The 14,100-nt window shown below is 30.5% G+C and overlaps 1 protein-coding gene across 1 annotated transcript in view; it reads right to left on the bottom strand.

Annotated features, from left to right (window-relative positions):
* The window catches only part of LOC145312712 (zwei Ig domain protein zig-8-like), a 70,212-nt gene that overhangs the window by 24,440 nt on the left and 31,672 nt on the right, over positions 1-14,100 (bottom strand). Inside the window, exon 4 of the mRNA XM_080151969.1 lies at positions 8,647-8,734. Coding sequence (XP_080008095.1) covers positions 8,647-8,734 — 88 coding nt within the window. The remainder of the gene's footprint in view (positions 1-8,646; positions 8,735-14,100) is intronic.

Genomic DNA, 14,100 nt, shown 5'->3' with positions numbered 1-14,100 from the left:
TTTGTTTTACGTAACTAACTCTATTTTCTTTTTGTTGATTTAGATATTAATTCAATTTGTCTGGGTTTTTATTTTTATTTCATAACCATAATGTTTATTTCTCTTATTAAGAATAGTAATTTATTTTGCATGTATTATAGATAACTCTCTGCAAATGTTAAAAGAAATAACATAAGATTAAAATAAGTTGTGTTATCCATAAAGGGGCCATACTGTAAAAATAATAGAATTAAAGGTATATTCTAACACCTAACTGAAAAATATGCTTATTAAGGGTTTTCTTCTTTAAAAAGTTATGTCTTTCTGTTTCTTTCAAATGAAAAAGAAAAATGTAAAATGTTGTAAATTCTTAAGAATCCTCTCTCATGAATATTGAATTATCAAGGCATACAAACCTTTTACACGTTCAAACACAGAAAAACATTTTCAATTTCTTTTTTAAATTGTGACTAATCTTATGTTTGATGTATTCATCTGATTTATAGACTTATACATTTAGATTCTGCTTATTCAGTTCTAATATTCTACAAGTGTTACTGTTCGTTTTGTACTAACGTTTCAGAGCTTCACTTTTATGGATTTGTTCATCCTTATTACGCGAAGAAGGCCTTCCATTGGTCCATCAAAGTTATATATCCTTTTAAAAAATATTTTTTAAATATTATCTCCATCGCTGAAATATTTGTAATGTAGTTTGTATGGGATTAATGGTTGACTTAATTTATTATCATTATTATTGGCTGATACTCAGTACTCTACCCATCTCAACCATTCCGCCCTCATTAGGTGCCATATTGATTTGATGTAATATGTAAGAGGTAATCATATGAAGGATATATGCTAATACTACTTATTATTTTATACAAATTTGAATATATATATATATATAGAAGACTGTTATGCTTGGAAAATTATATAATAAATATTGCAATGTTTAATATTATAAAAATTCTAAAATTTGTTTTTTCAATTAAGAAATGTTATTTGTATCAATAATAAAACTATCTTGTAATCATAACAGTGTATGATAGTAAACCAATAAATGTATACATACATATGTGTAAATTTATAATCCAGTTGTGGAGACCCTTTTTGCCTGCAAGCAAATTGCTTTCTGTTTTTATTTGTAGGAACTCCGCTGTGTTTATATTCCGACGCTATTAGCTGATTTCAAAGACATAATACAAAATATGGACAGGGTCCCCACCCCATCCTTTGGGCAGAGTTACATATAGCTAATGCCATAGGCGTCCAAGGGGGGGGGGGGTAATGGGCCATTTGGCACCCCCAAAATTTTGTGAACAATACCCCCCCCCCAAAAAAAATTACCCCTACCTTGGGAGTGCCGTAGGCACCCCCAACGATTTTGGGGGGGGTATTTACCCCCCCCCAAACCATTTTGGGGGGGAGTAATTACCCCCCCCCCCAAAATAAATGTTCTTTAAAAAAAATTTTTTGGGGGGGGTATTTACCCCCCCCCCCCAAATTGAATGTTCTTATAAAAAAATTTTACTGAAAATTTGTTTTGGGGGGGGGGGAGGGAGTAATCCCAGCCCCCCCCCCTAAAAAAATCATAGTGTGACTCGAGCCTTGAGGTGTAATATATTTTATGTTCCTCCATTTTGGGGGGGGGTAATTACTCCCCCCAAAATAAATGTTTTTAAAAAAAAAATTTTGGGGGGGGGTATTTACCCTCCCCAAATTGAATGTTCTTAAAAAAAAATTTTACTGAAAATTTGTTTTTGGGGGGGGGGAAGGAAGTAATCCCAGCCCCCCCCCCCTAAAAAAAGTCATAGTGTGACTAGAGCCTTGAGGTGTAATATATTTTATGTTCCTCGTTTGGTCTTCTAATAGTTAAGTATATCCTAAATGGCTTTTGATAGTTTATTTTAGGATAGGTTATATTGGTTTAGGTGATTGCCCCACATGGTTAAGCAATTGGCCCCCCGCAGGGGCTAGAAATAGGAGAGAAGCTTGTGTGAAAAAAAACGAAGAAACGCCCCTTTAAGAGCGTTGCCACAAAAGGGACTATACCCCAATATAGTCCAACCAGTTAAAACAGTTCTTAACCCTTACAGATCGGGCCCCTATTCCCACCTTAATAGATCGGGGGGGGGGTCATATTGACCCCCCCCTCTATCTCGGCTTCTGTTATAGATAAAGATGTAAAAATTTTTTCTGGTGGTTCATGTGTATTTTTAGAGAAAATTACTTTTTCTAGTCATAGCGGCCAGGCCGCTCCTTAGCCGCTTTTGAGCGGCCAGCCGCTAAATTTTAAAACAGCTGTAGAGCGGCCAATTTTGCAGCTAGGATGACCAAATTCTAGGACGAACTTTTATTTTTCATAACAAAAAAATTACTTTTTCTGATCATCGCCAAAAAACGGAAAATAACGGAAACCGCCATTTTCGGCGGTTACGGCGGTAAAACGGCGGTTGGCGGCGCCAATTAATATTTTTATCTGTTTATTATTGCTCAAGGATTTACCAAAAAAAATTATAGGTCTCTAGCTGTAATAGAAGCCACGATATTCATGATATATGTCTGTAGTAAAAGCCGGACAAAAATCGGTCATAAAGTCAGTCAGGGTGCGGTCAAACGGTCATAACACCACTTTTCTCATAAGGTCATTGATATTCACCAAAAAAATTTTAGGTTTCTACCTTATATACAAAGTCATAATGTAGAAATTAAGATTTATTTAGAATTTTTTTTAATTTTGGTGCTACCCAACCGACTTTGACCGGACACCACGACCGACACAGACCAGATATCCTAATAAAATCAACTCTTGCCGACGTGTAATTACTAAACTTAAAAAGTCATGAAGTCACAACTCTCTATCTTACCTACAAAAAAAATGACATTGAAAAAATAGAGGGGGGGGTCAATATGACCCCCCCCCCGATCTGTAAGGGTTAACCATAATAACAAAAAATTTAATAGTTTGATCATGTTTTATTTGCTTGGGCCTTTATAAGGGCTAAAACCATCCCGGGGATCTATGATGTAATTGTAAAGCACTGAAGATTCCATAAAATAGATACCTAACTAAATTAAATATTTCATTAAATAATGAAAAAGAATTTCTAAAGGCGATTTCTTTTGGGAGGATGTCAGGATGTCTCAAAACTAGTTATAAAACTTACCAGGACCTATAAGACGCTTCACTTTAAAGTATAATCATATTGGTTCATTGGTTAGTGAGTTAATTATTGTATTTTTATGTTCAAAAGAATGAGATACTACTATATATTTGAATAGTAGTGGCGCCCTTAGCATCTAAGAACTCGTGTTTTCTAAAGGGTAAAAAGGGAGGAGAAAAATAGCCTAAAACCACTCAAAGGATTGACCTATAATAGTGTGGAACCATCATGGGATCTATGTGAAGCTTTCCTAAAAAGGAAAACTCAGTATTAAAAGTAATGAAATCTGAAGCTATAGTCAAATAAACCTTACTTACTACTTTATGTTATAGGATAGTACTTATTAACTTAATAGATTAGGTAGGTGCTTTTTTTACATAATTAAATTACCCCCCCAATCAAATTTTACCCCCGGGGTAAAAATTTCGAGGGGGGGTAAAAAAAAATTTTACCCCCCCCCCAAACACGAATTACCCCCCCCCCCTAAAATTTTTTACCCCCCCCCCCAAAAAAAAAGCTTGGGCGCCCCTGGCTAATGCCCCCTCTATTCTTTAACTTTATTGGTAAACTTAAGACTATTTTAAAAGAAATAATATTACTAAATACATTAGCTTGTATAATTTAGTACGAGTACACATCAAATGTGTTTCTAAATTCAAACTTGCTGTAATTTTTTTCAAAATATTTTCACGGAAAAAAGTATTAATTAAATCGACTTTAGCCTTGTGAAATATGTAAATACCAAACAGTAATGATACTTTCAGTATGGTTTCCAAACCAAATAATATCTGCTGGATTAGAACCATTTCTCAGTCATGTTGAAAAATTATGTATAGCATCGTATCACAGATAATTTTCCACGAATATTTAAATACAATATTAAAATTTGTATTGTATATATGTTTTAGCCCAGGCCTTCGACCCCTCGTGTTTGAAAAAGATGAGTTACTTTGCTAATAAAATTTTTAAAAATTTTAAACCGAAATTATATTTTTTTCTGCACATTATTTTGTTAAAAAAATCCTTATAATGAGAATTTGATTTTCGTTATAGATGATTTCCCTTAAAGTGGCTATCAAGCATTTTACCCCCCCCCCCCCTTTTTTAACAAATTTAAGTTTAGGGGAGGGATGAAGTTATTTTTTTCCCCGCCTTACCACTCTGGGGGCCTCGTTACCCTGCTGGGCCTATACATGCGGTGCACTAACCTTCCAAGGCTAAGTACCCAGTACCCATAACCTGATGTAAAAAACAATCTTGAATAAAATTGAAAAAGGGGGTTTCTGTTATCAACTAGACACTTTGAGGGAAACTACCATTTTTTGCGCAACTTTGGTAATATGTAATTTTCATTAATTTATTATTCTTTTCATACAGTTGATTAGAAAATAATCATTTTACGCACAAAATATTTTAATAATGTTCCTTGATTAATTTTAAGAACTAGCAAAACCAATTAGAAAATCATAAATTTTATAAAATAAAGAAGTACCTAATGTTTCTGTAAATGCAATATACTTAGATTTTATTGCAACGTTATAGCGGGTATGCAAATTATATTTTCTCATTTTTTTCCTTGTATTTTTCATTCCAAAAAGAAAATAATTTATATTATTTCAAACTTGCATAATAGATCCAATATTTATTTTTGACATTATTGAAAATAAAGTTATGTAAAAAGATCAATTTTTCAAGGTGAAAATTTGAATTTCATGTTGAATGGATGATGATGAATAAAAATTGAACAAGTTGAATTTTATTGACAGGCGTATGACTGGTTGATGCTTGATGCTGGTGAAATGTATATTGGACTCGATCACACTTTTCCCCAATACAACTTTTTGACAGGCTTCAAGTTGTGCGAAAACAGCAATTTGCATGCAAAATATTTCAGATGTATCCAAGGTTGTCCTTTCCAGATTCTCAGTTTTACAAGTGTTTGTAAATTCAAAAATACAAAAAGTTTTTGTGCTTGAGATTAGGTTGGATTGTAAATTTAATACATGACACTTTTATATTTATGATGATTATATATTAAATGTAAACTGTAATATTTTTAAATGAAATGTATTCACACTAATTTTTATCTTCACTTTTGAATTAGGCTTCACAAATGTAAACCTAAAACTAATTCTAAATCTAAACATTTTAAGAAATGCCTTCAAGTTTTCAATTACATTGATGATTTGTTCTTTATTATGATGATTAATCCTATTTGTTTTAGTTTTTTTTATAGAATGAAAAAGTCATATATACAACATTTTATACAATTGTTTAAATAAAATTACCACTTGGATATGTTTACTTATTGTGTAGCATAACTCTATTAAGGTTTTATTAAAAAAATATATTTGTATTGCCAATCCATAAAATTGTTAAAATGGCAATCTGGGTATTTTTGCATTCTATTTCCTCCTTCTTAACTTTAATCAAAATGGAAAATTATTAATTAAAAACCAATAAGGAAATATTTGCCTAATATAAACTTATTAGAACTGATGAACTAAAGATATAGTTTGAATTTGTACTTTGTGTTCTCAAACTTATTCTTGGTGAAATTAGAATAAATAGATGGTCAGTTTTGCAAAATTTTCTGTTCCGCCATATTTCAATTTAATAATCTTATATTTACCAATTATTGGTTTATGTGAAAGACAATTAAAATATAATTATAACAAATAAACATAATAGATTTTACATCCTGTTTCTTAAGAGATAAGACAAATAAAAAAAGCTAAAGTTATTTCTAGTTAATCATATTGTTCATATTATTAAAATCTTTGCAATCTCAAGCTAGGAATTGTATGTCTGTTTAATTTATGATGAAAATAGCCAGTAGATTTATAATTACATTTCTTGTGTGAGTAACATTATCAACCATCAAATGATTTAATAATCAGCTATATGTAAATAATAAAACTTTTATTTTTATATTTCTTTCAATTAGGTTGAATAGTTGAGATTCAAAGACATGGCAAAAAATGTAACTTACCAAAAGTATTTTATGTGTGTGAGTGCGTGTGTGAGTGCGTGATGGTGTGTGTGTGGGCGTGTGTGAATATAATTGTACTGTAATGCATTTTAGTAGGAAGGACAATAGGTTAGCAAAATAATCAAATCTTCATCTCCTCAAATCTTGTGTCATTGAAAACAAAGATATTGAACAAAGGGCATATGTTTCCGTTCTCATGGATAAAAGGTTAGTTTTAAAGACAAAAATGGCAGGGTTCTAAAACTTTTTATTCAGAAAAATCTGTAAGTGAATTGTTTTAAAAGCTAATATATAACTTCTTAAATCTATTTTTAGCATGAGAATATGGTACATTTTAGAAGAATGTGAGCTTTGAGTTGATAGATACAACTTTCCAAAATTATCTTTTAGGGTGGTGTTAAAATCCTCCTGTTTTTTTTTGTTAACATCTTAACATAGCTAAGCTCGCTCCTAGCTATCTTACCCTTTCACCTATTACTTATTCTTTGATTTTCCTATTGAATCTGATTTGAAACATATTTCCTATCTCAGATATCTCCATCAGAAAGATAAAGGATAATATTCATCAAATTCTCATAAATTTCTACAGGAAAACTTTATCTTATTTTAATTTAATTAGAGGTTCTGTGAACTTAAAAGACTATTTCTTATAATTTGAATTCAAAGAAAGGGCTTCGAAATCAATCAGTGCATTCATGTTTAATAAAGAAACACTTTGGAAATATCAACAACAAAAATAATGTTGTTTGTTATTAATGTCGTAGTTACTGCTATAATGTGTTTCTTTCAATGAAGCCTTCCCTGTCAAAAATAGTTACCAACTCATTTTTTAAATAAAAAAATAATTTGTGCTGAAAGTTTTCTCAACCATCTGCAAAGTATAGTAGATATCCTTTCTACCATAAATTTGTAACCAATAGATATATTAAATAAATAGAGGGATAGCACATGATATGCATTGACAGACATTGGAGACAACTGCTTCTATTTAGACATTGAATTATATGAATGTAGCAATACATACATTACTAAGTATTGAGATAATACATATTATTAATCTATAAACGCAGTGGATATCAATCTTTAAAACATAAATTCATAACAAATAGATACATTAAAATAGAGGGATAGTACAGTAGAGTAATGCACAAAGAGAGGGTTGGTACTTTGTATATAAAAAAGAGTTTATTTTTGGAGATAAAAGGTCTCGAGTTGTAGTACTCTGGAGTTGGACTTGGAGTGGTGAGTAGATTCAAAATTCAATATTGTTTTCTTATTGTCATTGCTTCAACATGAATAGGGTCAATTCTTGTTTGTTTTTCACTAAAACTTAAGGGTTTATAAATTGAAAAAATGTAAGCAATTGGTTTTTTAACACCCTTTATTTGATAGAGAATTAATATAAGTTTTTAAGCTTGGATTTTTTTTAAAAATGTGTTGACATTCAACTAGTAAGTAAATTAACCTTAAAACTCCAAAAGTAATTGAGGTTACACAAAGTTTTTTCATGTAAGAGGGAGGGGAGGTAGATACACTTTTTAAAATCCAATTTAACACTCTATTGTTTGATGTGTTTATTATGCCTGCACAAAATTTCCAGAGCATCAATTTTACAATTCATTCACAATCCAATTTTTTCCATACACACACACACACCCACTTGAATAAGAACTGAAAGGAATTTAGAACATTATAATTTCTTTAAGCCTTCAATCCTATCTTTGTTAAACTTTATAGGGTTATGTCTGTATGGACAGGGGGTCTGTTCTCGTAGAAATTTTAAAAATCTTTTAAAATATAGGTGAGTAGTTAGGTACTTAATATAATTTCATTTAAAGCTTGAAAACATTCAACTCATTTTCAGAATTGGCATTCAAGATAAAGATCACTATTTTACATCCAAATTAACAAAAAAAACATCATCTAAATATATTAGCATAGCTAATATGATATAAAAAATATTCCTGCTTAAAGAGTGTTTAAATATGCTTGGTAAACTTTGTATGTCTGTTATAAATTATTCTTTACTATTTTTTGTGAAAAGAAAATATTTGTTTATTTGAAAAATTTTCCTTTATGTGAACTCTTTTTATGCAAACTTGTTTGCTGTTTAGGGCTTTCAATTAATTTGATTAATTTTATTGTGATATATTTTTAGGTAATATAAATTTTAATTTTATATGTAATTTATTTTTATAAATACTTAATTTTAAAATAAATTTTAGTATTGAATTATTAAAAATAAGAAAGTATAGAATATGTGCTATAAATATTTTGAATGATTCAAATATTTTATAGTTGTTTTCTATAAATAATTTCAGTGATATACACTAGGTTGAGCCATGTTTTTTTAAAAACAATTTTTAGTCTAATAAATCATTAACTCTGTAAGTTAATTACAGAGCGCCACCGTAAATGCCATTTAAACATTAATATATTGATAAAAAGAGATTATTACTGAAAAAAAACATTAGTTTTATAATATGATTAAAGCAAAAATTAGCTTACCACTCCATGTTGCGAATCCTTGAATATTTGACAGGGTAGACTGGTTCGACTCCCAGCATGGGCCATCACTATTGTATTGTTTGCAGACCTAAACAAGTATCATTTATTTCATTAAATCATTCAATTCCTGAAATTAAAAAGCTATAATTATAAAAAAAAATTTAAACAGAGAAGTTTATTTTCTTCTTTTATTGTTTTAAAGTCGAAGATTTTCTACATTTAAGTTTGGTCCATTTTATATTTTTATTTTAATAAAATCTTTGGTTAACCTATCGTAAGAGTTATTGTATTTTGTCCTTCTTTCTACGGATTTGTTTATTTATGGATGTTATCATCCTTGTTTTAAACCGTAACTCTGTGCCTAGTAACAAAGTTTTGCATTAGAAATGGTTTACAAAAAATTGTAATGCGAGTTCTGTCTTTCAGAATATCTTGCACACGGATAGATATTTCCAATATGGATTCGAATATGATTAATATCCGCTGGATTAGAACCCATTATCTGCCATAGAAAAAAAATTATGTATAATATCGTATTACAGACAATTTTCTACAAATATTGAATAAAATTATGAACTAAATACAAGTTTTGTTGGCTCGGGCTTTCCGTCCCTTGGGTTTTCAAACCAAACTTATAATTTTTCATTTTAATGTCCGCGGAAAGCTATCTATAATACAACCCAAAAAATAAATTTTCATGTCGTGTTGTTATTATATCCACATAAGTATGGGTCATGAATACATTATTAGATTAGCGTTATATTGGTTCACTTATGCAGAGTTATACTGTGAACGTAAATATTAGGAATAAGCAAATCAGTGATTTTGATGGAATTTCTAACCTTTTTCTAAGGTTTTTCTTTCTGTAGGTTAAAATTTGGATAAATACTGAACCGATTAGATAATCCATTTAAAGGGATGTTCACATAGATCCCTGGATGGTTTAGGCGTTTTTTTTCTGACCCTCCATACCCTTAAGAATACAGAGCCCTTATATGCTAGAGGTGTAGCTGATAGTAAAATTAAAGCTATTTCCACGTTTATAAAATGTCAATGATATGGTCATAGAGTGAAATCCTTCTGCTTTTCATAATGTAGGAATTGTACAGTCTTCTTTTGTTAACCACAGAACATAAGTTAAACAAGATTTTTTGTTCCATTTATAATTTAAAACATAAATTTCTGTCCCAAGTGAAATATGTTTTGCAATTGTATGTGTTTTTGTATTGCCATCATTTTATGACAAAGTATGAGTATGAGTGTGTGTGTTTATGTAAGTGTCGTCAGTCAGTGTTGTTTTTATTCTTTTTAAAAGCGAAGCTTTTCTATAATTAGGGTCGGTCCGTCCGTACGTCCGTCCGTCCGTACGTCCGTCCGAGATAGATAGCTTTTATTCGTTAATTTAGGCATGTTAGAATTGTCCTATCGATTTCAAACTTTGCATGATGATTCCTGTAGTAGTTTGGCACGATTTAGAAAGCGTAGCAACTCTATAATCATTACCAGAATGTCCGTACGTCCATTTTAAAAATGTTGATTTTTCTACTTTTTTAACAACAAATTTTCAAGTGTTCTAATTATCCGTTTGATCTGATTTTTGGTATATTGATTCCTGGGACAACAACGAACAATATTATAAGCGAAGCAACTCTATAATCAAGTCTAAAAATGTTCAGATACCATACAAGTGTTAATGTCCGTTTGTCCTACCGTTTCAGTGCTTCGCTTTTATGGATGTTGTCATCCTTGTTGTCTCACAATTTATATACTTATGATTGTTTGTTCGTCTGTCTTTCTTTGAGAATGGAAAAAGGAAAGAACTTTTTTTCATTCGTTCTATCTTAAATGCAGTTACTATGCTATTAATGCACATTTTTGTAGATATAATTGTCCTATTTGTATGTTTGTGTGTGTGGGTTTGTGTTTTTATGTTGGTTAAATTGATTTTGCTTCATGTCTAGTGGCATATGCTGACAATGTGTAGTCTTGTTCTTAAAGTCACATTGTCATACCAGTATAACAGTACCTTATCAGGCAAGTCAGGGCATAATTGCTACAGTAATTCTTTGACATCACATGTCTAAAGAATCTTTAATTTCTATCTCCTGCACAAAATTGTATTGAAGAAAATACAAATGCAGTTCTTTTATATTCAGTTTTTTTTCTCTCTTTTTTTCAAGGAATTTTATTTTATTTTCTCGGCTAATACAAAGAGGTTTTACACATTGAATAGGTTGGAAAAGAGGTCAAAGATTTTATGATTATCTATTGGAAACAGATTTTGATACCTTTTTTGAGTAAAATTAATTTTAACAATTTAAAAATATTAATGGAATGGCACTTACATTTTTTTTGTAATTTACACCTATTTAGTATTTAATCAGATTTTGAGGTTCTTTGAAAAACTTCTGATAAATTAGAATTTTGAAAATATATTTTGTATAATTTAGTAAATACTGACTCATTTTTGGCAAAAAGCTCCTACAGCCATCAGTAGTTTGTTAAAATTCAATTAGTAAATAAGTTAAGAGAGTACGGAAACGATTTATCTGTGAATTTTGAAAATATCTAGTAGTATAATGAGTATCTTTAAAGTTTATATGTTGTGTATACCTTCTACTTAACGTCTAGACTGGCTTATACACTTTAGATTCTTCTGCATAGATCATACTTTATCTCAGGCACATAGGTAGCAATTGGGTTGAAATCACACTAATGTATCAGCTTGTGATAGTTTGATACTGTACTGTTAAACTAATATGATTTATTAACTTTCGAATGTAATATTTATAAATCCTATTCAAAACTTTAAGGTGAATATAGGTATGGTTTAGATTTAGAAACTTAGGGATTTGAAAATAGCCCCAAAAAGCCAGAATCAATTTTATTTATGTATGTAAATTCAAAACTATATTCTTTTCTTAGGAAGTTAAAAAACAAGATAATCAGCATCCATAAAAGTGAAGTGGTAAACGAACATTACAAATTTTAGAGAGCTTATTATAACTTAATAAGCGTAATACTTATTTAGTTGTATAAACAAAATTTGTATAAAGCTGCAAAATTGCGTAATTACAGGATACTTTTCAAGTACATACATATATTTAAGAATTTTATTTTAGAGATGATACGTTTGAAATATTGTTGTCCTAAAAGATTGAAACAGTTGGACAAATGGACCGAACCCTTATTTTAGACAATTTTAGCTTTAAAAATAATAAAGTTCCAATCTTTCCAACAAATTTATAAACTACAATAGTCAAAGTTTTCCTATGTATCATGACCCTGCATCCCTGTTATAGTCTTGAAGTAGATATGGATATAGGATATACGTGGATATATTGACAGGGGAAAATCTGTCGTCAATTTAGCTTGCTAATATGGATCTCATTTATTTGTCAATTTGTTCATTCAGTAAGAGGGAAAGGAAAAGGGATGTGATGTATTGTATTATTTTATCCATATTATAAGAAATAACTGATGCAACATCCCAGAAATAATATATCCATTATTGAAGTAGATATGTTAATTTGATTAATCATTTCAAAATTATATTCAAGAGCAAATCAAGACATTAAGTGCTTATTTTGAATTTAATTTTATATTTCTTTGAGTTTAACATTTAAGATAAATATTAAAATAATTTAGATAAGTCATGTTTAGTGAGTTCCAATCGTTTACTCTGTTCCAATATTCGTTGGATTAAAATAGGTTCTCAGCCATACTGAAAATTATCTATGACATCGTATTACAGACAATTTTCCACGAATATTAGAATGAAAATAAAAAATTAAAACTAACAAAACTGTTTTAATTTTTTTATTCTAATATCCGCGAAAAGCTGTATTACGATGCAATCTACAAATAACTATTATCCATCAATATATGTTGCTGTTCTTGATTCAGTAATATAATTATAAATATTTGCTCTGCTATTTAAGAATGTTGCCAATCTTGGTTTTCCTACTAGCATTGATATTGAACCTAAGCTCAGGGCTCAGCAGCCAAGCGTCAGCCGCGACTTAGCCTCAAATTTAAGCCCTTTCGGATGTTTAAAATGTTATAATTATTATCAGCTTGTTTTTTTCAATTGTAAAAGGATGATTCCCCAGAGGCTTACAGGCGGTCGAGGCGCGGGTGCCGAGCCCTGCCTAAACCCAAACAGTATTTGTTGCTAGGGACATTGCCCCCTGAAATAACAGAACAGAGAAAAATCCTTCAAACTCTGTGAAACTTTTCTTTCTTTCTACTATTCAAACTTAGTAGTGATACGGGTGAAATCTATGGTTATAGACATGTATTTAACAATTATGTTTATGCCTCTTAAACCAATGCAATGGATAAGAATGTACATTGATATATTTAAATGAGAAAATTTTTCGTCAATTTAGCTTGCTAATATAGACTTAATTTATTGAACAGTTCGTTCATTCAGTAAGGGAGACAGGGATGGGGTAAAATGGTGGATGGGGGGTTATCGTTTTTTTTTTGCAAGCTGCGAGCATCACTTTATCAGAGTAGACGAAAATTTGTTGCAACATCTAAGTAACAATATATCGATTCTTATGCCATTATGTCGACACAATGTCAGTCTTGATCAAATTTATCAATTTCTATAAATAATGAAAAATAAAAAAAAACTATTGAAAACATCAAAACATTGCTTATTCATATTTATTATCTTAATAACGTTAAAAATTTGCTTTCTTTTGTTGATTGCATGTTTCCATCTTATTGAAATATGTATTCATATATTTACTTACTAGCGGCTACGCCCCTAGAGCTCTAGGGGCACTTAAGGTAGGAGGGGAAAAGTGGACCTCGTCCTCTTTTAAATTTGAGTTTCAAAAGAGTAAACAAAAATATTTTTTGGGGGGGAGGGGGTGAAGACACACTCCTCAAAAATAGTTTAAAACCTTCCCAGGACCTATAAGAAGCTTCACTGTAAAGGAGAACACTATCGGTTCAGCGGTTAGCGAGATCCTTCGGGACAAACAAAAAACGCTTACTACTTTATATAATAGGATAGTAGATATTAAAAATAGCTTTAATTTTGCAATCAGAATGTTCGTGTAAAATAGCATCATTTATCATAAACTATAGTAAATTTCTGGCAACATAGTTTTCCTTCAGTTGTAATATCTCCAGAAAATTATCAGGGATAAGATAATGGCCGATAATTTGATGTAAATCATCAATGATAAAACACAAAATTACCCCATCTGTATATTACAATTCGTGGTTAAAACGTTTAGACATTAATATGAACCAACCTATCAAAATTCAATAAAAAAATCTCCAAAGTTGTTAAGCCATCGAATAAGAAAAGGTTGTTATAAAACTTTGGAGACTATATTAATAAACAGCCTAATGTCCCCTCCTTCCTCCCTGACTATCTCCCTGCCCAAATACTTTCAACTTTGTACTGGCGAATAAAATAAAATAAATGTCTCG

Source organism: Acartia tonsa, chromosome 2 (genome assembly GCF_053477335.1).
Source record: "Acartia tonsa isolate MP-2025a chromosome 2, ASM5347733v1, whole genome shotgun sequence".
Lineage (NCBI taxonomy): Eukaryota > Metazoa > Arthropoda > Copepoda > Calanoida > Acartiidae > Acartia > Acartia tonsa.
Note: the sequence above shows the minus strand (reverse complement) of the source record. Positions and strands in the feature narration are given on the sequence as shown.